The 22,241-nt window shown below is 39.3% G+C and overlaps 1 protein-coding gene across 4 annotated transcripts in view; it reads left to right on the top strand.

The window, feature by feature from the left end:
* Positions 1-22,241, top strand: part of Golm1 (golgi membrane protein 1) — a 73,337-nt gene that overhangs the window by 30,867 nt on the left and 20,229 nt on the right. For all 4 annotated transcript variants that reach the window (XM_047525664.1, XM_047525662.1, XM_047525663.1 and 1 more), the window contains exons 4-6: positions 12,846-12,900; positions 16,617-16,719; positions 20,718-20,847. In XM_047525664.1, coding sequence (XP_047381620.1) covers positions 12,846-12,900; positions 16,617-16,719; positions 20,718-20,847 — 288 coding nt within the window. The remainder of the gene's footprint in view (positions 1-12,845; positions 12,901-16,616; positions 16,720-20,717; positions 20,848-22,241) is intronic.

Below are 22,241 nucleotides of genomic sequence, written 5' to 3'. Positions count from 1 at the left end.
ACCATTCTTCCCATCCCCACCACCCCACCCCTCCCCTCACTCCCCTCTGCATAATCCAAAGTTCCATCATTCTTCCCTACCCACTCCCCACTATGGATCAGCATCCACTTATCAGAGAAAACATTTGGCCTTTGGTTTTTGGGGATTGACTTATTTCACTTAGCATGATATTCTCTATTTCCATCCATTTACCTGCAAATGCCATAATTTCATTCTTCTTTAAGGCTGAGTAATATTCCATTGTGTATATGTACCACATTTTCTTTATCCTTTCATCTGTCGAAGGGCACCTAGGTTGGTTCCATAGTTTAGCTATTGTGAATTGAGTACTGCTTCCATTTATAAAATAAGTTTACTGTAAACACTGTGCCAAGCTGTGACAGCAACAGCGCCATACATCTCAGGTTTATAAATGTATCTCAGTTGCATCAAGAGGCCTCATCAAAGCCGGGTGAGGTGAGGTAGAACATGCCTGTAATCCCAGGAACTCAGAAGGTTGAGCCACGAGAATCTGTATCACAGGTTTTAGGTTAGAAGGGCTGGGGGTGTAGCTCAGTAGTAGAGTACTTGCCTCGTATGTGTGAGGGGGCCTTGGTTTTAGTCCCTAGCACCTCCAACAACAACAACAACAAAAAAAAAAAAAAAAAAAGAAAGAAAGAAAGGGTCCCTATCCAGGGGTTGACCTGGACCACGTAGATGTATGAGTATCCTCTAGAATGCTTGCGTGGTGGTAAATTACTTGAGGCTACATCTTTCAGAATATATCTCCTTCATTAGGTGACACATGACTGTATCTCCAAAAGGTGGAAGTTTCTCTGTGTCATCACTTTCTGTATTTGTATATACTTAATCACAAAAGTTAATTATTGTCAGCTCTAGGGTTATGTGGCCTGGACTGGCGATTTCATTACCATTGTTTTATAGGAACATGCAGTCAGTGATCCGTTTTGGTCCAGGAGGACTGCAGTCTTGAAGTATTTGAGAGTCGATACTTGTTTTGTTGGTGTGATTGAGTGTCTGTGAGTACAATCTTAACAGGATGTCACGTAACTCATTTGTACTTCTCTGCTTCTGGGCCTCCCTCTCTGGCTTTCCCCTCTGCCTTCTTTTTCTCCAGGAACTGTTGTGTCCTTACCAACAGGTGACTGTTGAGCACTTAAAATGTTCCAGTTGAGTTGTGCTTTTAAATGTAAAATATGCTAGCTTAAAGGTGAATTATGAGAAATGTGAACTTTCATTAAGAATTTTTTTACGTAGGTTACATCTTGAAATGGTAATTTGGGTGTATTAGGACAGATAAACAATATTAATGTCACCTGTTTATAAATTGCAATAAAATTCACATAATATAAAATTTGCTATTTTTAACAATTTAAAAAGAAGTATATCATGTAATTCAGTTGTTTTTGATATTTTCACAGTGTTGTACTATCATCACCGCTATCTTGTTCTAGAACAGTTTCATCATTCCCAAAAGAAACATATACCCAGTAAGCCAGGCACAGTGGCACTTGACTGTAATCCCAGTGTCTCAGGAGGCTGAGACCGGATAATCACAAGTTCAAGGCCAGCCTCAGCAACTTAGTGAGGTCCTGATGTTACACTCTAACAGTGCTGGGTTGATTATCTCCAGTCAGCATAGAATTATAGAATAGGACAAAAAGATAGGAAGCAAGAAATAGGTTTATTGCAAAGGCAACAGAGATCTGGTGGGGGAATTTGGGCTCGTTCTTTTTATGGTCTCTGGAATTTCCTCCTTTCCTTATCTCCTCCCCTGTCCACACTCTCCTCACTATTACTGATGGGTGCCCCCTCTGTCCACATGTCTGTTTTAATTTTTCTATTGGATCCCCCCGCTTAGGAGCATAAGTACAGAAGTATCTGTTTGATGGGGTTCCCTGCTTGTGTCCACGAGTGCTTTCGTCATGCGGGAAGTTGACCTCATCAGAAGATCCCATCCGTGCTCCTTTGGCTCTGCCCCAACCTCTTCACTTGCCTTCTTGCCCTAACTGCCTAAGCCCTCGTATATCTCCCTCGCTAAGCAACTTAGTGAGAACCTGTCTCAAAATAAAAAAGGGATGGGGATGTGACTCCGTGGTTAAGTGCCCCTGGGTTCACTCCCCAGGACTGAAAAGGAAAAAAAAAAAAAAAAAAACCATGTAGCCAGTGAGCAGTCAGTCCCCATTCTCTCTCCCCCAGCTCCTGGCAACCACTAATCTACTTCCTGTCTCTATGGATTTGCCTATTTTGGATACATATCCATAACTATACAGTGAATGGCATTTTGTGTCTGACTTCTTTGACTTCGCATAATGTTTCCAAGGTAATTCTTTTTATGTCTGAATAATATGCCGTTGTATATGTTTTTCATTATGTATGTAATATACCTGTATATATTTATTCATTTACTCGTCCATCTATTTATGGACATTGAGTTGTTTCAACTTTTTGGTGGTAGTAATTTTGCTGTGAGCGTTTATGGACAGGTTTTGTGTGGAGATACGTTTTTATTCCTCATGGGTAAACCCCTGGGAGTTGGGATTGTTGGGTCTCATGGTAACTCCATGTTTATTTTGGCGGAGTTAACAGACTTTTTCACAGCGGACAGCTTTTCATATTCTCATTATTCATCTATGAGGGTTCCAGTATATTTCAGTTTTTCACTTTCTTGTCAACACTTGCTTTTTTTTTTTTTTTTTTTTTACGTACAGCCCATTCGTTTGGTTAAGCGGTATCTTTCACATACTGGTCAGCTGTTTATATGTCTTCTCTGGAGAAATATCTGTTCAAATTGTTTGCCCCAGCCTATTTCTTTTTACTTAATTGAAATTGAATGTGATTACTAGAGGGTGTTGTGTGTGTGTGTGTGTGTGTGTGTGTGTGTGTGGTGCTGGGGATTGCATGCAACTTGTCTTCAGGTACTAGGCAAGCACTCCACAACTGAGCTACATCCTTGACCCAGCTAATAGAAAATTTAAATTTCCATTTGTGACTGACATTTTATTTCTATGTATAACACTGCTCTGAAAGATTTTGGTATTGGTAAGTGGTAAAAAGAAGACTCTAATGAATGCTTCAGTCTTCCCTTAATTTTTATGTAATTCATAGGTCATTAAAATTAACTTGCATTTTAAGGTTAGTCTTCCTCAGTCTATAACAGGAATTTCATTACAAAGAAATTATGCAGCCATCCAATTGCTCTGGGTTGGCAAGGATTAGCTAGGATGGGGTCTTAATATTAAGATGGACTCCCACCATGAAAGCATGTTGATTATTTGAATGAGCCAAACACAGTAGCAAAACTTTACTCTTGCTTATGTGATGATCATCATGTTTCCAAGTGCTTTTTGAAAGTTAAATTTTCCCTCTGGTTTGGAGATTGAATCCAGAGATGCTTTATCACTGAGCCATATCCCCAACCCTTTTTTAAATTTTGAGATGGGGTCTCATTAAGTTGCTGTGGATTCAGCTAAATTGCTCAGGATAGCCTTGAACTTGTGAACCTAGTGCCTCAGCCTTCTGGGTAGCTGGGATTACAGGTGTGTGCCACTGTGCTGGCAGAAGTTAATATTTTAAAAGTAAGCCACTTACATCTTGTTGAGCTTTCAAAATGTATTGTAGATTTGTTGCTTTGAAATTTTACTATGAAACATAGGCTTATTTTTCTAGGAATCTAATGCAGGAATAGTTTGGTCACATATATTTGTTTTTCAGACAAGAATGATTGTACTAAATCTGTTTGTGGGTGATTCATCCTAATGTCTTCTGGTTCAGTTTCCAGTCACTTCAGGTGTCACTACCTGCCTCCTTGTCTATAACTGTGTGTCCTCAGGGAACAGTCCACAACACTCCCAGGTGCAGGTCCCCCAAAGTCACTCTGCACCAAAATGTGAAGAACAGCCTGATCAGAGTAGAGTGTAGTAAGTCATTTTAAAATAACTCTTGAATGTAGGTGCTTTTTCTTCTATAATATGTAGAACCCCAAAAGAAGATAGGAAGCATTTTCATATTTTCCCAAAAATGATTCAACAATTTTAATATACGTATAAAATTGTATATAAAAGATCTTGATGCACCTCCACTTTTTCTTAAGTGCAGGCTGTATTTGTTCTTACATAAGTAGGTGGGGAAGATAAAAATATATTTTTTGAAAGAGTGAAGTTACATGGAAGCAGAAATATCTCCAGATAGTTCAAATTGCAGCAGTTCATAAACTCTCAGGTAGTTAGTTGCAAACTCAGTCTTAATACAGGCTTTCTTAGGTAGAGGCTAAGGGGAACAGGTGGAAAAGAAATGAGTACAATTGCCGTAATTTTTATAGAAATGATTTATTTAGAAGAAACAGATTTGGAGATAATCAGCATATAATCATTTAAATGTTCCTTTTTTTCTGTTTTGTTTTAGCACTACTATCAGAGGCAAGGTGGTAATTTAAGTATGTGGGTCAGTAATATGAAGTTAGTTACATTTTTGTACAGTGACTCTAGATTTGAACTTGCACCATTGACACTCTAAACCCACTAAACACCAATTCTTTTTTCTCTTCTGCAGCCCTGGGAAACCACTTATTTATTGTTTTTGTGATTTTCTTTCTTTTTTTTAAAAAAAATTTATTTTTATAGACTGCATTTTGATTCATTGTACACAAATGGGGTACAACTTTTCATTTCTATGGTTGTGCACAATGTAGATTCACACCATTCGTGTAATTATACTTGTACATAGAGTAATACTGTTTCTTTCTACTATCTTTCTGTCCCCCACCCCCTCCTGCCCCAGTTTCCTCTATACCATCCAAAGTTCCTTCATTCTTCTCTCTGCCCCCCCCGCCCCTCCCCCTTGTTATGTATCCTCATCCACTTATCAGAGAAAACATTTGGCCTTTGGTTTTTTTTGGCTTGGCCTAGTTCACTTAGCATGATATTCTCCATCTCCAACCATTTACCAGCAGATATCATAATTTTATTCTTCTTTATGACTGAGTAACATTCCATTGTGTATATATACCGCAGTTTTTTATCCATTCAACTCTTAAAGGTCATCTTGGTTGGTTCCACAATGTAGCTATTGTGAATTGAGCAGCTATGAATATTGATGTGGCTGCATCACTGTAGTATGCTGATTTTAAGTCCTTTGGTATAAACCGAGGAGTGGGATAGCTGGGTCAAATGGTGGGTCCATTCCAAGTTTTCTGAGGAATCTCCATACTACTTTCCAGAGTGACTGCACCAATTTGCAACTCCACCAGCAATGTGTGAGTGTGCCTTTTTCCCCATACCCACACCAACACTTACTATTGCTTGTGTTCTTGATAATAGCCATTCTAACTGGAGTTAGATGAAATCTTAGGGTGGTTTTAATTTGCATTTCTCTAATTACTAGAGATGATGAGCACTTTTTCATATATTTGTCAATCACCTGTATATCTTCTTCTGTGAAGTGTCTGCCCAGTTCCTTAGTCCATTTATTGATTGGGTTCTTTGTACTTTGGCTGTAAAGTGTTTAAAGTTCTTTATAAATTTTGGAGATTAGTGCTCGATCTGAAGTGCATGTGGAAAAGATTTTCTCCCACTCTGTAGGCTCTTTTCACATTATTGATTGTTTCCTTTGCTGAGAAAAAGCTTTTTAGTTTGAATCCATCCCATTTACTGATTGTTGCTTTTATTTCTTGTGCTCTGGGAGTCTTGTTAAGGAAGTCTCATCCAAAGCCAATAGGATGGAGATTTGGGCCTACTTTTTCTTCTGTTTGGTGAAGGGTCTTGGGCCTAATTCCTAGATCCTTGATCCATTTTGAGTTGAGTTTTGTACAGGGTGAGGGATAGGGGTTTAATTTCATTTTAGTGCATATGGATTTCCAGTTTTGCCAGCACCATTTGTTGAAGAGGCTATCTTTTCTCCATTGTAAGTTTTTGACACCTTTGTCTAGTATGAGATAACTGTACTTATGTGGATATGTCTCCATGTCTTCTATCCTGTACCATTGGTCTACCTGTCTATTTTGGTGCCAATACCATGCCATTTTTGTTACCATTGCTCTATAGTAGATTTTAAGGTCTGGTATTGTGATACCTCCTGCATCACTCTTCCTGCCCAGGATTGTTTTTTGCTATTCTGGATCTTTTGTTCTTCCAGATGAATTTCATGATTGCTTTCTGAATTTCTATGAGAAGTGTCATTGGGATTTTAATTGGAATTGTGTTAAATCTGTATAGCACCTTTGGAAGTATGGCCATTTTGATAATATTAATTCTGCCTATCCAAGAACATGGGAGATCTTTCCATCTTCTAAGGTCTTCTTCAATTTCTTTCTTTAATGTTCTGTAGATTTCATTGTAGAGATCTTTCGCCTCTTTGGTTGATTGATTCCCAAGTATTTTATTTTTTTTGAGGCTATTGTGATTGGAGTTGTTTTCCTTATTTCCCTTTCAGATGATTCATTGCTTATGAATAAAAATGCTTTAGAATTATATGTGTTGATTTTATATCCTGCTCTTTTGCTGACTTCATTTATTTGGTCTAGAAATTTTCTGGTGGAGTTTTTTGGATCCTCTAAATATACAATTATGTCATCAGCAAATAGTAACAGCTTAAGTTCTTCTTTTCCTGTTTGTATCCCTTTAACTTCTTTGGTCTGTCTAATTGCTCTGGCTAGTATTTCAAGGACGATGTTGAATAGAAGTGGTGAAAGAGGGTATCCCTGCCTTGTTCCAGTTTTTAGGGGGAATGCTTTCAGTTTTTCTCCATTGAGAATGATATTGGCCATGGACTTAGCATAAATAGCCTTTACAATATTGAGGTATTTTCCTACTATCCCTGTTTTTTCTGGTGTTTTGAGCATGAAGGGGTGTTGTATTTTGTCAAATGCTTTCTCTGCATCTATTGCAGTAATCATGATTCTTAACTTTAAGTCTATTGATGTGAAGAATTACATTTATTGATTTCTGAATGTTGAACCAACCTTGCATCACCAGGATGAACCCCACTTGATCGTGGTGCAGTATCTTCTTAATATATTTTTGTATGTGATTTGCCAGAATTTTGTTAGGATTTTTGCATGTATATTCATCAGAGGCATCGGTCTAAAATTTTCTTTCCTTGATGTGTCTTCATCTGGTTGTGGTATCAGAGTGATACTAGCTTCATAGAATTAACTTGGAAAGATTCCTTTCTTTTCTGTTTCATGAACTATTTTGAGGCGTATTGGTGTAAGTTCTTCTTTGAAGGTCTTGTAGGACTCAGCTGAGAATTCTTCTGCTCCTGGGCTTTTCTTGGTTGGTAGGCTTTTGATGGCTTCTTCTGTTTCATTGTTTGAAATTGGTCTGTTCAAATTGTGTATGTCCTCCTGGTTCAGTTTGGGTGGATCATATGTCTCTAGAAAGTTGTCGATGTCTTTAAGATTTTCTATTTTGTTGGAGTATAGATTTTCAAAGTAGCTTCTAATTATGTATTTCAGTCGTATCTGTTGTGATAGTTCCTTTTTCATCACGAATTTTAGTAATTTGAGTTTTCTCTCTGTTAGTGTGGCTAAGGGTTTATCTTTTTTTTTACTTTTTCAAAGAACCAACTTTTTGATTTGTCAATTTTTTGAATTGTTTCTTTTGTTTCATTTTCATTGATATCATTTCTGATTTTAATTATCCTGTCTTTTACTACTTTTGGTTTTGTTCTGTTCTTTTTTTCTAGGGCTTTGAAATGTAATGTTAGGTTATTTAGTTGTTGACTTTTTACTCTTTTCTTGAACGTGCTCCATACAATGAATTTTCCTCTTAGTACAGCTTTCATAATGTTCCAGAGATTTTGATATGTTTTATCATCATTCTCATTTACCTCTAAGAATTTTTTTATCTCCTTCCTGATGTTTTCTGTTATCCATGGTTCATTCACTAGCATTGTATTTAGTCTCCAGGTGTTGGAGTAGTTTTGGTTTTTTATTTTGTCATTGATTTCTAATTTCATTCCATTATGATCTGATAGAACACAAGGTAGTATCTCTGTTTGCATTTACTAAGGGCTGCTTCGTGGCATAATATATGTTTTGTTTTAGAGTAGGATTCAAGAACTGCTGAGAAGAAAGTGTATTCACTTGTTGATTGATGGAATATTCTATGTATGTCTGTTAAGTCTAAATTATTGATTGTGTTACTGAGTTCTGTGGTTTCTTTGTTCAATTTTTGTTTGGAAGATCTGTTCCATGGTGAGAGAGGTGTGTTAAAGTCACCTAGTATTATTGTGTTGTGGTCTGTTTGGTTCCTGGAATTGAGAAGGATTTGTTTAATGTACATAGATGTGCTATTGTTTGGGGCATAAATATTTAAGATTGTTATTCCTTCTGATTAATGCTTCCCTTACACAATATGAAATGTCCTTCTTTATCCCTTCTGACTAATGTTGGTTTGAAGTCTTTTTATCAGATATGAGGATGGGAACCCCCACTTTTTTACTGAGTCCATGTGCATGGTATGTTTTTTCCCATCCTTTTACCTCTAGTCTGTAGTTATCTTTTTCTATGAGGTGAGTCTCTTGAAGACAGCATATTGTTGGGGTCTTTTTTTTAATCCAGCCTGCCAGTCTATGTCTTTTGATTGATGAGGTTAGGCCATTAACATTCAGAGTTATTATTTGAGATATTTCTTGTATTCCTAGTCATTTTGGCTTATTTTTGGTTTTTAACTTAACTTGGTTTCTCCTTTAATTTGCTATTCCTTTAGGGTAGTTCCTCCCTTGACTGACTTAACATTGTTGTTTTTCATTCTTCTTCATGGACTATTTTGCTGAGAATGTTCTGTAATGCAGGATTTCTATTTGTAAATTCTTTTAACTTTCGTTTATCATGTAAAGATTTTATTTCATCATCAAATCTGAAGGTTAGTTTTGCTGGGTATAAGTTTCTTGGTTGGCATCTATGTTCTTTCAGAGCTTGAAATATATTGTCCCAGGGCCTTCTTGCTTTTAGGATATGGGCTGAGAAATCTGATACCCATATTGGTTTCCCCTTATATGTAATCTGATGCTTTTCTCTCACAGCTTTTAAAATCCTATCTTTATTTTGTATGTGAGGTATTTTCATTATAATATGCCTTGGTGTGGATCTGTTGTAATTTTGTGCATTTGGTGTTCTATAAGTCGGTTGTATTTGATTTTCCATTTTATTCTTCAGGTTTGGGAAATGTTCTGTATTTCATTGAACAGGTAGTTCTTTCCTTTGGTTTGCATCTCTATGCTTTACTCAATTCCAGTAATTCTTAAATTTGATCTTTTCATGATATCCCATAATTCTTGGAGGTTTTGTTCATGATTCCTTATTATCTTCTCTGTTTGGCCAACATTTTTTTCAAGATTAAATATTTTGTCTTCGTTGTCTGAGATTCTGTCATCTATGAGGTCTATTCTATTGGTGATACTTTCTATTGATTTTTTTAATTTGGTTTATTATTTCTTTCATTTCAAGTATTTCTGTTTGGTTTCTTTTCAGAATCTCTTTATTGAAGTCCTCTTTTGCTTCCTGCATTTGCTCTTTTAACGGTTTATTGGAGTGATCATTCATTGCCTGCGTTTGCTCTCTTATCTCATCTTTTGCTTCACAGATCATTTTAATTATGCAGATTCTAAACTCGTTTTCTGTAAATTCTACTGCCATGCTGTCACTGGATTCTATCAAAATAGCATCTTGGTTTGTTAGGGACACTTTCTTCACCTGTTTTTTATTCTCTTCTAGCAGTAAAGATTCAAGGTACTGCAGCTTTCCCCCTGTAGGCTTATTGTGACCCTGCAGGTTTCCAATACCTCTCCTTTGAAGGGGAGATCAATATTAGCAGCACCCACTACAAACAATATGCAGCCCTAAAGCAGATAATCCCAATAAAGACGTTAACAGTACTGTAATCAACAGTAGGATGTTTGATTATTATCTATAGTATAGCCAATAGGCTTGCAGTGAGCTCTACAACTTCTGGTGGTGGACCAAGAGGATGGGGTGGGGTGTAGGATGTAACTGTTAATGGGATAAGAAGTGAGTAAAAAAAGTACCTGGTCAAGGAAAGAGTGAGAGTGGAATCAAAAAAAGTTGGTCTTTAGCATGAGAAAAGGGAGAAAGAGACTCCAAGGGAATAGGTAGATAAAAGGAAAATAGGGTGAGAAAAAAAAAGAAGAAATAAAAAATTAAAAATTTTTAAAATGTATGGTTCAGTCATCCACTACTCAAACCTCCCACAGTCCTCAGTATTTCAGTGAGAGTGCAGTATCTGTCAAAGTGTCTCCAGTCTCCCGCAGGTGTCTCAGGAAGGGAGCTGCCCCTCCCAATGATGGTGGCCACACCCTCAAGGCTAATACAAAATGTCTGTACCAGAATCCTAAGAAGCTGGGGAGCCACAGTGCAGGCGCCAAGCCCAGATGCAGCAGAGGACAGGCAGGTGCAGTCTCCGACGTCCAGATGCCCCCAGTATCTTTTGAGGTTCATCTGTGTTGTAGCATGTGTCAGAATATCCTTATTTTTAAAGGTAGCATGATATTCCATTGTGAGTGTGTACCACGTTTTATTTATCCATTCATCCGTGAATGGCCATTTGGATTGCTTTTGTACATAACTGTAATGAATTGGGAATGTAGTTACCTCTTGGGGGTTCTGCTTTGAATTTTTTGTATATAAATACCTGTAGGTGAGATTGCAGGATCCTAGGGTAATCTTGTCTTTTCAATTGAACATTTGCAAGCTTTTTCCAAGAACAGGAGTTTCCAGCTGTGTAAATTGGATTCCCACTGAGTATCTCTCATCTCTTTCTATTTTCTACCCTAGCCCAGGAAGAATAAATAACCCTCTGGAAAACTCTCCCTGATTGTTGGATTTTATTATTGGTTTATTATCAGGACTTCCCTTTTGTTGTCCAGGAAGTGTCCCACATGTTGTGATCTCTAAAGAAGTGCCAGATTCATTTGGCAGAGTTGCATCTCTGGGTGCACATTCCTATATTCATAAACATCTGGAGTAAAACTGTGGTTTCTGATAACCTCATCTTTGTCCAGGGCTAAGAAAGCGTGAAGGTTGCAAGAAAGGTCCCAGAGCAACAGGGAAAGGGACTGGCAAGTTTGTCCTCTTCCACCAGTAACCAGGATGGGGCACAAATGTGTTTCCATGTTTTGGCACCATGTTGATAAGTGGAGTTTGGCAGACTTGGTTGGTGACAACACAGTAAGAAATGTTCATGTACAATCAAGCACATGTATATACTGTGTGTGTTCACAAAGTGACCCTTGCCGTTTGATGCATTCTGATATTTCATATTCTGTTCCCCTCTGTTTCACATTTTTGCTTGATTTTTAGCATGGAGTGCTATGATATTTGGGGTTCTCCATAGAGACCGAACCAATATATATGAAAAAGGATTTATTAGGAGAATTGGCTCATTCCATTGTGTAGTCTGAGAAGTCCCTTGACAGACTGTCTGCAGTCTGTCCCAGGAGACCCTGGGATGCTGGTAGTGTGGTTCAGTCCCAAGTCTGAAAACCCCAGAAACAGGGAAATTGGTGGTATAATTCTCAGTCCAAGGCCAAAGGCCCAAGAACCCAGGGGCTGCTGGAGTAAGTTCTGGAGTCCCAAAACCAGAGAGCCTGGAGTTCCTAATGTCCACACTGTCTCTCAGGAAGAGTATCCACTGCAGGAGAGAGAGAAGTCCTTTTCTCTCCTAGTTTGTTCTTCCAGCCCCCAGGGAAGTGGATGGTGCCCACTCACTTTGAGGACAGATCTTGTCCACTGACTCGTATGCTAGAGTCCCCTGGAAAAACCCACAGAGACACACCCACAAGTCATGCTCTACCACTTCTGTAAGACATTCCTTAATCCAGTCAAGTTGATGCTGAAATTAAGCGCCACAGGTGCAGTCTGTTAAATTGGTGTCCTAGTAATTTGGCAGGTAGCTTTGAAGAGCTTGCTCCAGACTGGAGCATGCCTGCTGGGACTGGAGTTTGACTTTACCTGACGTTGAGCCACTTAAGCAAGCTGTGCCTGAATTCCCTGTGCCCTAAAATGGGATTATACACTCCCTCATACAGGTGTTATGAAGAGTAAGTGGGTGCTGGGCACAGTGGTGATCCCAGCAGCTCGGGAGGCTGAAGCAGGAAGATCACAAGTTCAAGACCAGCCTCAGAAACTTAGTAAAGCCCTGTCTCAAAATAAAAATTAAAAAGCACTGGAGTTGTAGCTCAGTGGTAAAGCAACCCTGGGTTCAGTTCCCAGTACAAAAAGAGTAAGTGAGCAGATAAATGTGCATTGCTTAGAAGAGCAGCTGGCACAAAATGATTCTTCCTGAGTACTGGCCAGTTTTTAAAGTTATAACTCAACACTCGTATTTCTTTTTCTATTTATTATTATCATGTTGGGTTTCAAGTTACGCTCAATGTATGAAACTCTCCATCTCCCCTGAAGAAAGAGTGGCCTCCTAGTGGAGACCACTGAATCCCCTGTTTTTCCTTCTCTTAGCCAGCCTGGGATTCAGACTTTGATTTGTGAACAAGGAATTGACCTCCTGGGCTCTCCAGAGGAGCTGTGGTATGGGCGGGGGAGAAGCCACACCTGACTAAGAAGTGGTGTTCTGGAGCTAGAATGGAGCTAAGGATCCAAGTACTCTTGCCTCCATTTCAGGCTGGTGGTCAGAAAGCAAATCTCTAAGTAGGTGGGTTCCTTTTCAGCTGAAGACGTGGGGTAGTGCAGCCAGAGTCGAAGGCACGATTCCTCTGACAGCTGCTTTTGGCTGGGAAGGGACTGCTCCTTTCTTCCTTTTTCGGCAGGTATGTCTTATGAAGGTTAAGTTGTTAGGTCGTGGTGCTTCATTTTGTGCTTGTCTTCCTTGCAGGCGGTTTTAGTGAATAATATCACCACAGGTGAGAGGCTCATCAGAGATCTGCAAGGTAAGCTCCACTTCCCTCCTATGCCAGCATGGGCTCCTAAAAACTTGCCTTTCCTCAGGTTCTCAGATGGCTCTCTTAATGAGAATCTCATGGTGTATCGTGGTATGAGTAATTGAGCAGTCTTTATTATTTTTGCAACAGTGAAATATATTAAAAATATTACTGAATATTTACTGAATATGTTACAAACTAATGAACAGAAGAATTCAAACTCTCATTTATAAATAAGTTAAATATTGGGCTGGGGGAATAGTCAGTGGTAGAGCACTTGCTTAGCGTGGGTAAGTCCCTGGTTTGCATCCCCAGAAAAGAAATGATATAGGTCAAGCATCCCTAATACGAAAATGTGAAAATCAAAACATGCCCCAAATCCGAAACTTTTTGAGTGCCAATATGATGCTGTAAGTGGAAAATTCCATAATTTCAAGCAATGGGTCACAAAGTGCAGAAAATTATTAAATATGTTCTATAAAATTTCCTTTAGACAATGTATATAAACAGTTGTATGTGAAATGTTAACATGGATTTCATGTTTAGACTTACGTCTCATCCCCAAGATATTTCACAACATATTTGCAAATATTCCAAAATCTGAACAAAATTTGAAATCTAAAACACTTCTTGTTCTAACCATTTCTGATGAGGAATCCTCAACCTGTATATGTGATATATACATATGGTTTATTTTATATATATGGTGTGTGTGTATATGTAAGTATATTGATGCATTGTGTATGTGTGTATATATATTTTGTGTGTGTGTACTTACTCTATACATGGATATGTGTATACATTACTTATTTTAATTTGGTTACCCTGAATTTAGATTGCCTTTGTGAAGCTTATAAAAGTCATCCAGCCTGCTGGGCACAGTGGTGTATGCCTGTAATCCCAGTGACTTGGGAGCCCAAGGTAGGAGGATCTCAGTTTGAGACCAACCTGGACAACTTAGCAAGACCTTCAAAATAAAAAAGGTGCTAGAAATGTAACTCCATGATAAAGTGTTCCTGGGTTCAATCCCTAAGTACCATGAAAAAAGGAAAAAGTGTGCAGCCCAATTTAATTCTCTTTTTTGCTGCTTATTTGGCAGCTAAGGATTAGTTTTTCTTTGGGTCATTTTGAAGCAACAGTGAGGCCAAGTCCTCTGAGGTATGCACCCCTTCTGCTGTTCCTGGAGGAGCCAGGAGGTCCAGTGTGACCTTCGGACAAGTGGCAGGAGTTCTGATCTTGATCAGGAAGCTCCTGTGAGCCCCTGGAGCCTCAATTGCCACCTCTGTAAAACAAGAAGGTCAATCTCCAGCTGCCGTGCAGTTGAATGCAGTAGCAAGGAGCCCTTCATGTCTAAAGTTTTGCTAGTTTTCAGTAACTTAAATTTAAAACTGATACTTTGGTGGCACACACCTATAATCTCAGTGACTGAGGAGGCTAAGGCAGGAAAGTCACAAGTTTGAGGCCAGCCTTGACAACTTGGCAAGACCTTGTCTCAGAAATAAAACACAGAAAGAACTAGGATATCATTCAGTGGTAGAGTACCCTGGGTCCAATTCCCAGTACTCCCCTGCCCCAGCCTCACACAAATATACTTGATTCAATTATTGGAAAACTTAAATCTATTTGGGGTTGTATGGGTATATCAGTCCTACTTTTTTTTCTTTTATGATACTGGGGATTGAACCCAGGGGCACTTTACCACTAAGCTACATCCCAAGCCTATTTTTTGAGACAGGGTTTTGCTAAGTTGCCCGAACTGGCCTTGAACTTGCTGTCCTCCTGCCTCAGCCTTCCAGGTCTCTGGGATTACAAGTGTAAGCCACTGTGCCTGGCAACATTGTATGAATCATTCTACTTAACTAAATTTTATGAAATCTAAATCCCAATCAAGAATTTCTAGTGAAAAGCTATTAAATTAAAATGTGTTATAATTTTAAAATACATGCAGCATTTCAAAGACCTACCATGAAGAAAATATTTTAAAATCTCATTCATAATTTTTATATTCATTAGATATTGATGTGGTAATATTTTAATCTACCAGGTTGAATAAAACATATTACTAAAATTAATTCCACCTGGTTTTATTTACTTTAAAACTGGCTACTGGAAAATATAAAACTCCCTCTACAGCCTGTACTATATAGTTCTATTGGACAGCACTCGTCTGTTCCAAATCAGGCTTGAAAATATCAGTAGGAATATGCATAATTTGCTTTATCAAATTTTCTTTGGGGGAATACAGAGTTACACAGAATTAAAGAGGTTGCCTGACAACTGGGTGCTTCTCAGAGCTTGTGATCTGGTTAGACTGATCAGTCCTTGCATAGGGGAATGGTATGAAACCTTGTCTATACTTAATATTTTTAAACAGCTTTAATTATATGTATTGACTTTCAATAAAGTACACATCAAATGTACAGTTTGACAAATAGGGATATATGCATACATGTCAGGAAGCCATCACCAAAATCAATATAGTAGAAGTATCACCCTCATAAACTTGCTTGTGCCCCTAGGCAATTCTCCACCTACCCCCTGCAAGCACCCTGACCTGCTACCTGTCTTTGTAGCTTAGCTGGCATTTTTGTTAGTGTGTATGGTTGAGAACATATGTCCCTGTTTGTCTTCTCTCACTCAGCATGATCATTGTGAGATTCATCCCTGTGTGGACATTAGTCATTTGTTCCTTTTTATTGCTGAATAGTGTTCTTACACTTGGCTCAGTTAAAGGAATGTCTCTCTTTAAGTTTATTGAAACATAATTTATAAATAATAAAGTTTGTGCTTTGTATAATTCCATACAGTTGACAGGTCCTTAGTCTCACAGAACATATGTAGACAGCATGTAGCACCAACCTCTCTGAGCTGACCCCTTTGGCCTCCCAACCCAACCCCGCTTCCAAAGCCCTTCTATCCTCTGCTCCAAATCAGGCTCTTCTCTATTATATACTTTTGAGATTGGTCCATGTTGTGGGATCAGTATTTCAGGGAATCCTTCAGTTTTACCTAATTTATCCCCCTCCCCCACCAAAGAGCATCTGGTGGCTCCTCTGTAGCAGTTTTTCCTTTGACTCCAACTTGGCCCCCTGTTGGCCACTGCTCTTTTCTACAGAGCGTTTCTGAGCTGAGTGGTCAGATCAGTGGGATGGGATTGACGAATTTCCTCAAAGAAAGCTGGTATTTCCCTGGTTGGAGGGTTGGGTGATTAAATAACCTCAGGATCTTGGAGAATAGGTTGGCTGTGAATAAGTGACAGGAGCAGGATATTGGCAAGTAGCCAAGGGCAGGGTGTCCAGGGGCGGCTGCTTATCACACCAAGCATGGAGACCAGTGTTTTACAGACTGAAGGATCCTCTTTCAGGGGTGAGGGACAGTGGTGTATGTGACATTTTGGATAATTCTTGGCTTCTACAGTCTTAAGAAAAAGACAGTCAAATAGAAGCTACCAACACATATTAAGAATTGGACTTCAAAAAGGAAATTTAATAAACATTTGAAAAGGAATCCAGATGCAGGTTCCTGTGGGATTGATGGACTTGTGAGACTCTCTGTGACTGGGTGTGGTGACTGCAGGGGGAAGGGCTGTTCTCAAGCTTTCTCTCCCTCCTTACGCCCTCCGTGTCACTGCCCTTGTGTTCTGACATGGGATTCTGCCCTTGTGTTTTGGCTGAGCAGCATGACAGCCATGCCAGTGATCTGTGCTTGTCCTCCTTTTGGCTTAGACCAGTTAAAGGCCCTGCAGAGGAACTATGGCAAGCTGCAGCAGGATGTGCTCCAGTTTCAGAGGAACCAGACCAACCTGGAGCGGAAGTTCTCCTATGACCTGTAAGTGTCTCAGAAGCAAGTGCCCCACTATCTGGGAGACCACACCTATGTGTTTTAAGCAGCATGCTGCTCACTCTTTCTGTTACAGAGTTTGTATGTTCTAGGGCTCTGTGAGAAAGGTAGAGTTCCTTTGGAGCTTCATGTCCTTATATGCTTTAAAAATGATGCATTTTATTTTTTAAGTGTCAGCAGTGCTTTGGAAGCCATGGGGTGGTAAGCACGGGGTAGGGTTGTGCATGCCTGTATTCCCAGCGGCTCGTGAAGCTGGGGCAGGAGAATTTCAAATTCAAGGCCAGCCTCTACAATTTAGTGAGACTTTGTCTCAAAATAAAAAATGAAAATGGCTGAGAAGGTGGGTTCAATGCCAAGTACCAAAAAAAAAAAAAAAAATCATGGGGTGTCAGCCAGCAAGGGTTCATAATACAAAAATACAAAATAAATAAGAAAGGTATATGTATACATACACACACACACGCAGACATAGCAGTTCTCAGCAGGAAATGAATTACTTAAAACCATAAACCGTAAAACAGTGTAACTTAAGATTCTGTAAAGTGCAAGTGTACTGGTTAAGTCAGGAAGCTAAACTATTAAAAATGTATTCCAAGAGTGCTCAGATATGAGTTAACTCAAACTCATAAACTTAAGACACTCTGGCACAGTATTAATACGATTTATGGTTAGAGGATACCATTGTGAATGCATTATTTTCTTGAGACTTTTCAGTGTTTTTCCAAATTTTTGTAGTGAGAATGGAGTACTTTTATGATAAAGATAATAAACTTAAAAAGTGGGCTAAACCCATTGGGAAGAATAGAAACCAGTTTACAAGGTAGAGAATAAAATTTTTATTTATTTCTTCACCTTTTTTTTTTTCTCATAAAAGCAGTAAAACGTAAGTATAGGAATTAAAAGAGAACCCACTTTCCCATGACTGCTGTTCTCCCTTTGACTGACTTCTCAGTCCATGCCTGAGTCATAGGATTTTTTTTTTACATAATTGTAGCCGTAAAAATTTTAACATTTGTACATGTTTGCATTATACATAAAATTCATATAGCTCCAAAGTGTATCATCATTTAAAAATTATTTTTCATTTTTTTCCTCATACACAACACTGAACTGCTGTAGGGTTAGTTTGTCACTAAGTATAAAAAGGGCTTGGGATGTGGCTCAGTGGTTAAGTGCCCCTGGGTTTACCCCTGGTACCAAAAAAAAGAAAGAAAAAAAAATTGCTGCAGGGTGGTAGGGTGATGCACTCCGGTTATCCCAGCGATTCAAGAGGGTGAGGCAGGAGTATGGCAGGTCCAAGTGCAGCCCGGGAAGCTTAGTGAAACCTTGTCTCAAAAAATTTTAAAAAGGGAGAGTACCCCCGAATCCCTAGGACCATAAAAACATCCCCCAACACCTTAATGCTATCATTTCCCTTCCATTGATTGCAATGTATAAAAGCCAATAATGGGCTCACTTAATAAATGTTAACCCAGATGATTTGTAACTAACTGGAAGCTCTGTTCCCCTGCAGGCAGTGGTGGTCTCTGCTAAGCTGGACTGGTTTATGTCTGTGAATGCACTCTTTTTTTCTGATAGGAGGTTAGTAGCTTAGACTGAAAGCTCTTTCTAGCTGATGTATCTATTTCACTAGTTGTACCCAAGGCCTTGTACCAGATATAGGAAGCTATCTGAGATGCCGTTCATGGAATGTTAGACGTTAGAAAGAGCTAGTTGCCTTTAACTTTCTTTAATCATTTTTGATAATTGGAGAAAAGATGTGGACACCTGGTTAAAAAATTTACCAATGGATATGTATACACAAAATCGTGCTCAATTCGTAGGGTTCATAGGCTTTTGAAGCACACCGTCCTTAAGTCACATTGTGTGGCGTAATCCTTGTATAGAAGGCAGTGAGAACACAAAAGAACACAGGCTTCCTGATGGCACAGGTTAGTGTTCTTTGCTGGGAGTCAGCAGCATTTTCACTTCTTACTCCTTCACTTGTGGACAGACATCACTAAGTGATCACTGCACTCATCCAAACAGCCTTCCTTTCATTCTTTCTCCCCCGAGCGATTTGAGTCAAAATGAGGTGAACCACTTGCTGTCTTATCACCACACTTTGGTGAAAGTTTGGAAATGCTGGTATTGAACTGTTTTGGTGATCCTGAGTGATGGTCAGTGTCTGGATGATGGGATTGTCTTGGTTAATGTCAGTACGATTATATCACACATGCAGGAAAGAGCCAACCTGAGGCTTTCAGGAACTAACTCAATCAGTCAACATGACCTGTGTTTCAGGATTTAGCTTTGTACTGAGTTGCTGTGCTTATTGCCGTCAAGTTGCAACATAGAAAATGGAACTTCATTTGAACAGCTGAAATAGAGGCCTTTTGTTCTCACTTTGGCAGGGCTGGGAGCAGGTGGGGCCATTGTTTCCTTTTATAGTCACAAAGGTTCAGGGATAGTGAGTGACCTGCTTGTTCAGCTCCTCAGGGTACAGATTCCTCTTTTTGTTCTCCTCTGTGCACTAGTCTCCCACCTATGGCGTGTATGTTTGTGAGAAGTTAATTTCAGTGAATTTTTCATTTGATCTGTCAGCCGTCTAAGGTCAGGAACTCTGTTTCATTATTTCTCCAGCACCCGATCCCCTTCTGTGTTGGGAATGTTGTGACCCAGTGGTGCTTTGAACTGAAAGGTTTCCTCCAAGTTAGGACCTGAGTATAGTACTCACGTTTAGCTCTGAAATGCCTGCTACTCAGAAAAGGCTGCATGTGGTAGAGAGTGCTGTGCAGTCAGGAAACCTTGAGTCTGGCTTCTGGCTTCAGCCTGTGTGGTTTGGTCTACTGCAGGCAATAAGGTCATCATTTAGCTTCCTCATTTGCAAAGCAAGATGCTCTGACACTTGCTGAAACACTCCAGGCAGAGGACTGAAGCCTCCAAATACATCCCATTAGCATTTCTTTGACTGTAATTGGTGTCCTTCAAATCCATTTCAGTTTTGACTCTGCTACGGAGTTAGCTCAGACCATACAGATTAAGGGGTCCCCATTTCACATGCCAGCCACAAGTCCTTGGTGTTCCCAGCTCCCCCTACCACTTCTACTTGGATGGCTACAGATTTCAGGGCTGCCTGTCACCCCACTGGGGTTTGATTTACCAGGATGACTCAGAGAACTTCAGACAGCTATACTTACTATTAAAGTTGTTTTATGAAGGGCACAACTCGGGAATAGCCAAATGGTAATGTTTTAAGGCAGGGACTAAGGTCTGCATGGTGATGAGTAGGGTAGGAGCCTCTGTCCCTATGGAATCAGGTTAATACACACTTCCAGTGCCTCATGGTCCAGAATTTTATCTGGATGTCATTATGCAGGCATGAGGGATTAAACCATTGACAGTGAGCTTGAACTCAGTCTTCAGTCCCACTCCCTTCCCTGGAGGGGTGGAGCTACACATTCCAGCTCAACAGTGCTGTGATTGGTTCTTCTGGCAGTCAGCCCCCATTCCGAAACCATGGGACACCCATCCCTGCCCAACTCCATGAGTCGGTGTGGTCCAGAGGAGCTCATTATAAACAACAAAAACACTGCTGTCACTCAGTAGCCATTGTCAAAGACACACTCTCTCTTTTTCTCTCCATATATATATATATATATATATATATTTATTTATTTATTTATTTATATTAATATATATTTAATGTGTATGTATATATATATAGATTATATTTTTTAAAATAATTTTTTCTGTGAAGTTGTCTTGTTTTAGACCAATGTGACAGATCTTCAGTGGGTTTCAGCTAACTGCAAGTGTTTTGTTTGTGTTGCCATTTAATCGTTGAAAAGACACATATTGCCTTGTCTTTAAATGCCTTGTCAGGTACAGAGTCTGAGACAGAGAGTGATGGCCTGTGTCTTTTCCTGAAGTGGCTTTCAGAGTCCATCAGGGAAATACACATCCATAAATATTTGCCCTTTCTCTTTTGCTTTCTTCCACCAAAGGAGCCAGTGTATCAACCAGATGAAAGAGGTGAAGGAGCAGTGTGAAGAGCGAATAGAAGAGGTCACCAAAAAGGGAAATGAAGCTATAGCTTCCAGAGACCTGAGTGAAAAAAATGACCAAAGACAGCAGGTAATTTGGGGAAATTTTCTGCCCAGGATGTCTAGACAGTGTTGCTATCCCCTTTTCAGGCCTCGTGTTCCTTTATGTGCTGATTTGCTCTTCCTCTACTTTCCTTTGTGAGTTTGGTTCCCTGAGATACAGCAGACCAAGGCCTGTCTTAGGATGCCCAGATTCTAGCCAAGCGTGCTGGCCTCTAGGCCCAGTTCCCAAGTTTGAAGCTGACAGACGCTCTGGGAGATGGTTGCTTCTGCTCACCAGTTGTGAGGACACTTCCAGTGCCCATGGAGATGTTAAGTACTTGGCCAGGGTGCCACCTGGTCAGTGGTAGACCCATCGAGAGCCTCGCTCGGTCTCTTACCTCGGGCAGTGACATCTCCCTCCTGTACCACGCACAGCCCAGGAATTTGCTGCTCATGCATTCTGGGAGATCTTTGTTTGCCCTGTAACTATCGCAGCTTCAGTGAGATATAATTCATATATTATGTGCTTCACTCATGAACTTTATAATTGAGTGTTTTTTGGTGTCACAAAGTTGTGTGACCATTAATACAATCAATTTTAGAAGATTTTATGGCAAAAGAAACCCCCATCTATTTATCTTTGATTTGCACAGCCACAGACAACATTGTTCTACTTTTGGTCTCTATAGATTTGCCTTATCTGTATGTTTCTTGACAGTGGAATCTCACAATATGTGACCTTTTTTCTGTGTGACTTCTTTCACTAAATATAATACTTCTGGGATTACATGTGTTATATTGTAATACTTTACTCCTTTTTGTGACCAAATGATATTCCATTCACATTTTTATTATTCATTGTCAGTTCATAGATATTTTAGTTTATACTTTTGGGCTATTGTGAATAATGCTGTTACAAACATTTGGGTACAAGTTTTTGGGGACATATATTTTCATTTCTCTTGGTCAGTACCTAGGAGTAGAATTGCTAGATCATATGATAATCTATATCTACCTGTTGAGAAACTGCCAGATTGTTTCCCACAGTGATCATACCATTTTCCATTCTTACCAATAGTTTATGAGAATTCCATCTTTTTACATCCTTGTCAACTCTTGTTACTGACCTTTTTAGGAAAGCCTTCCTAATGGATGTGTGGTAGTGTCTCGTGGTTTTCATTTGCCTTTCCCTGATGACTAATGATGTTAAATGCCCTCTCACATGCCTTACTGGTGATTTGTATATCTTATTTGGAGAATTGTTCAGATTCTTTGACCATTTTAAATTGTTTTTATTCATTGTTATGAGATCTGTATATATTCTACATATATAAATTATATTGAACATACAATTTGCAGTTTTTTTTCCAATTCCATGGGGTTTTATACTTCCCTAATGTTGTGTATTTGAAGCATAGAAGTTTTAAATTTTGATGAAGTCTA

This window comes from Sciurus carolinensis, chromosome 14 (genome assembly GCF_902686445.1).
Source record: "Sciurus carolinensis chromosome 14, mSciCar1.2, whole genome shotgun sequence".
In the NCBI taxonomy this organism is placed as follows: Eukaryota; Metazoa; Chordata; class Mammalia; order Rodentia; family Sciuridae; genus Sciurus; species Sciurus carolinensis.
This window is presented reverse-complemented; position numbering and strand designations above follow the sequence as displayed.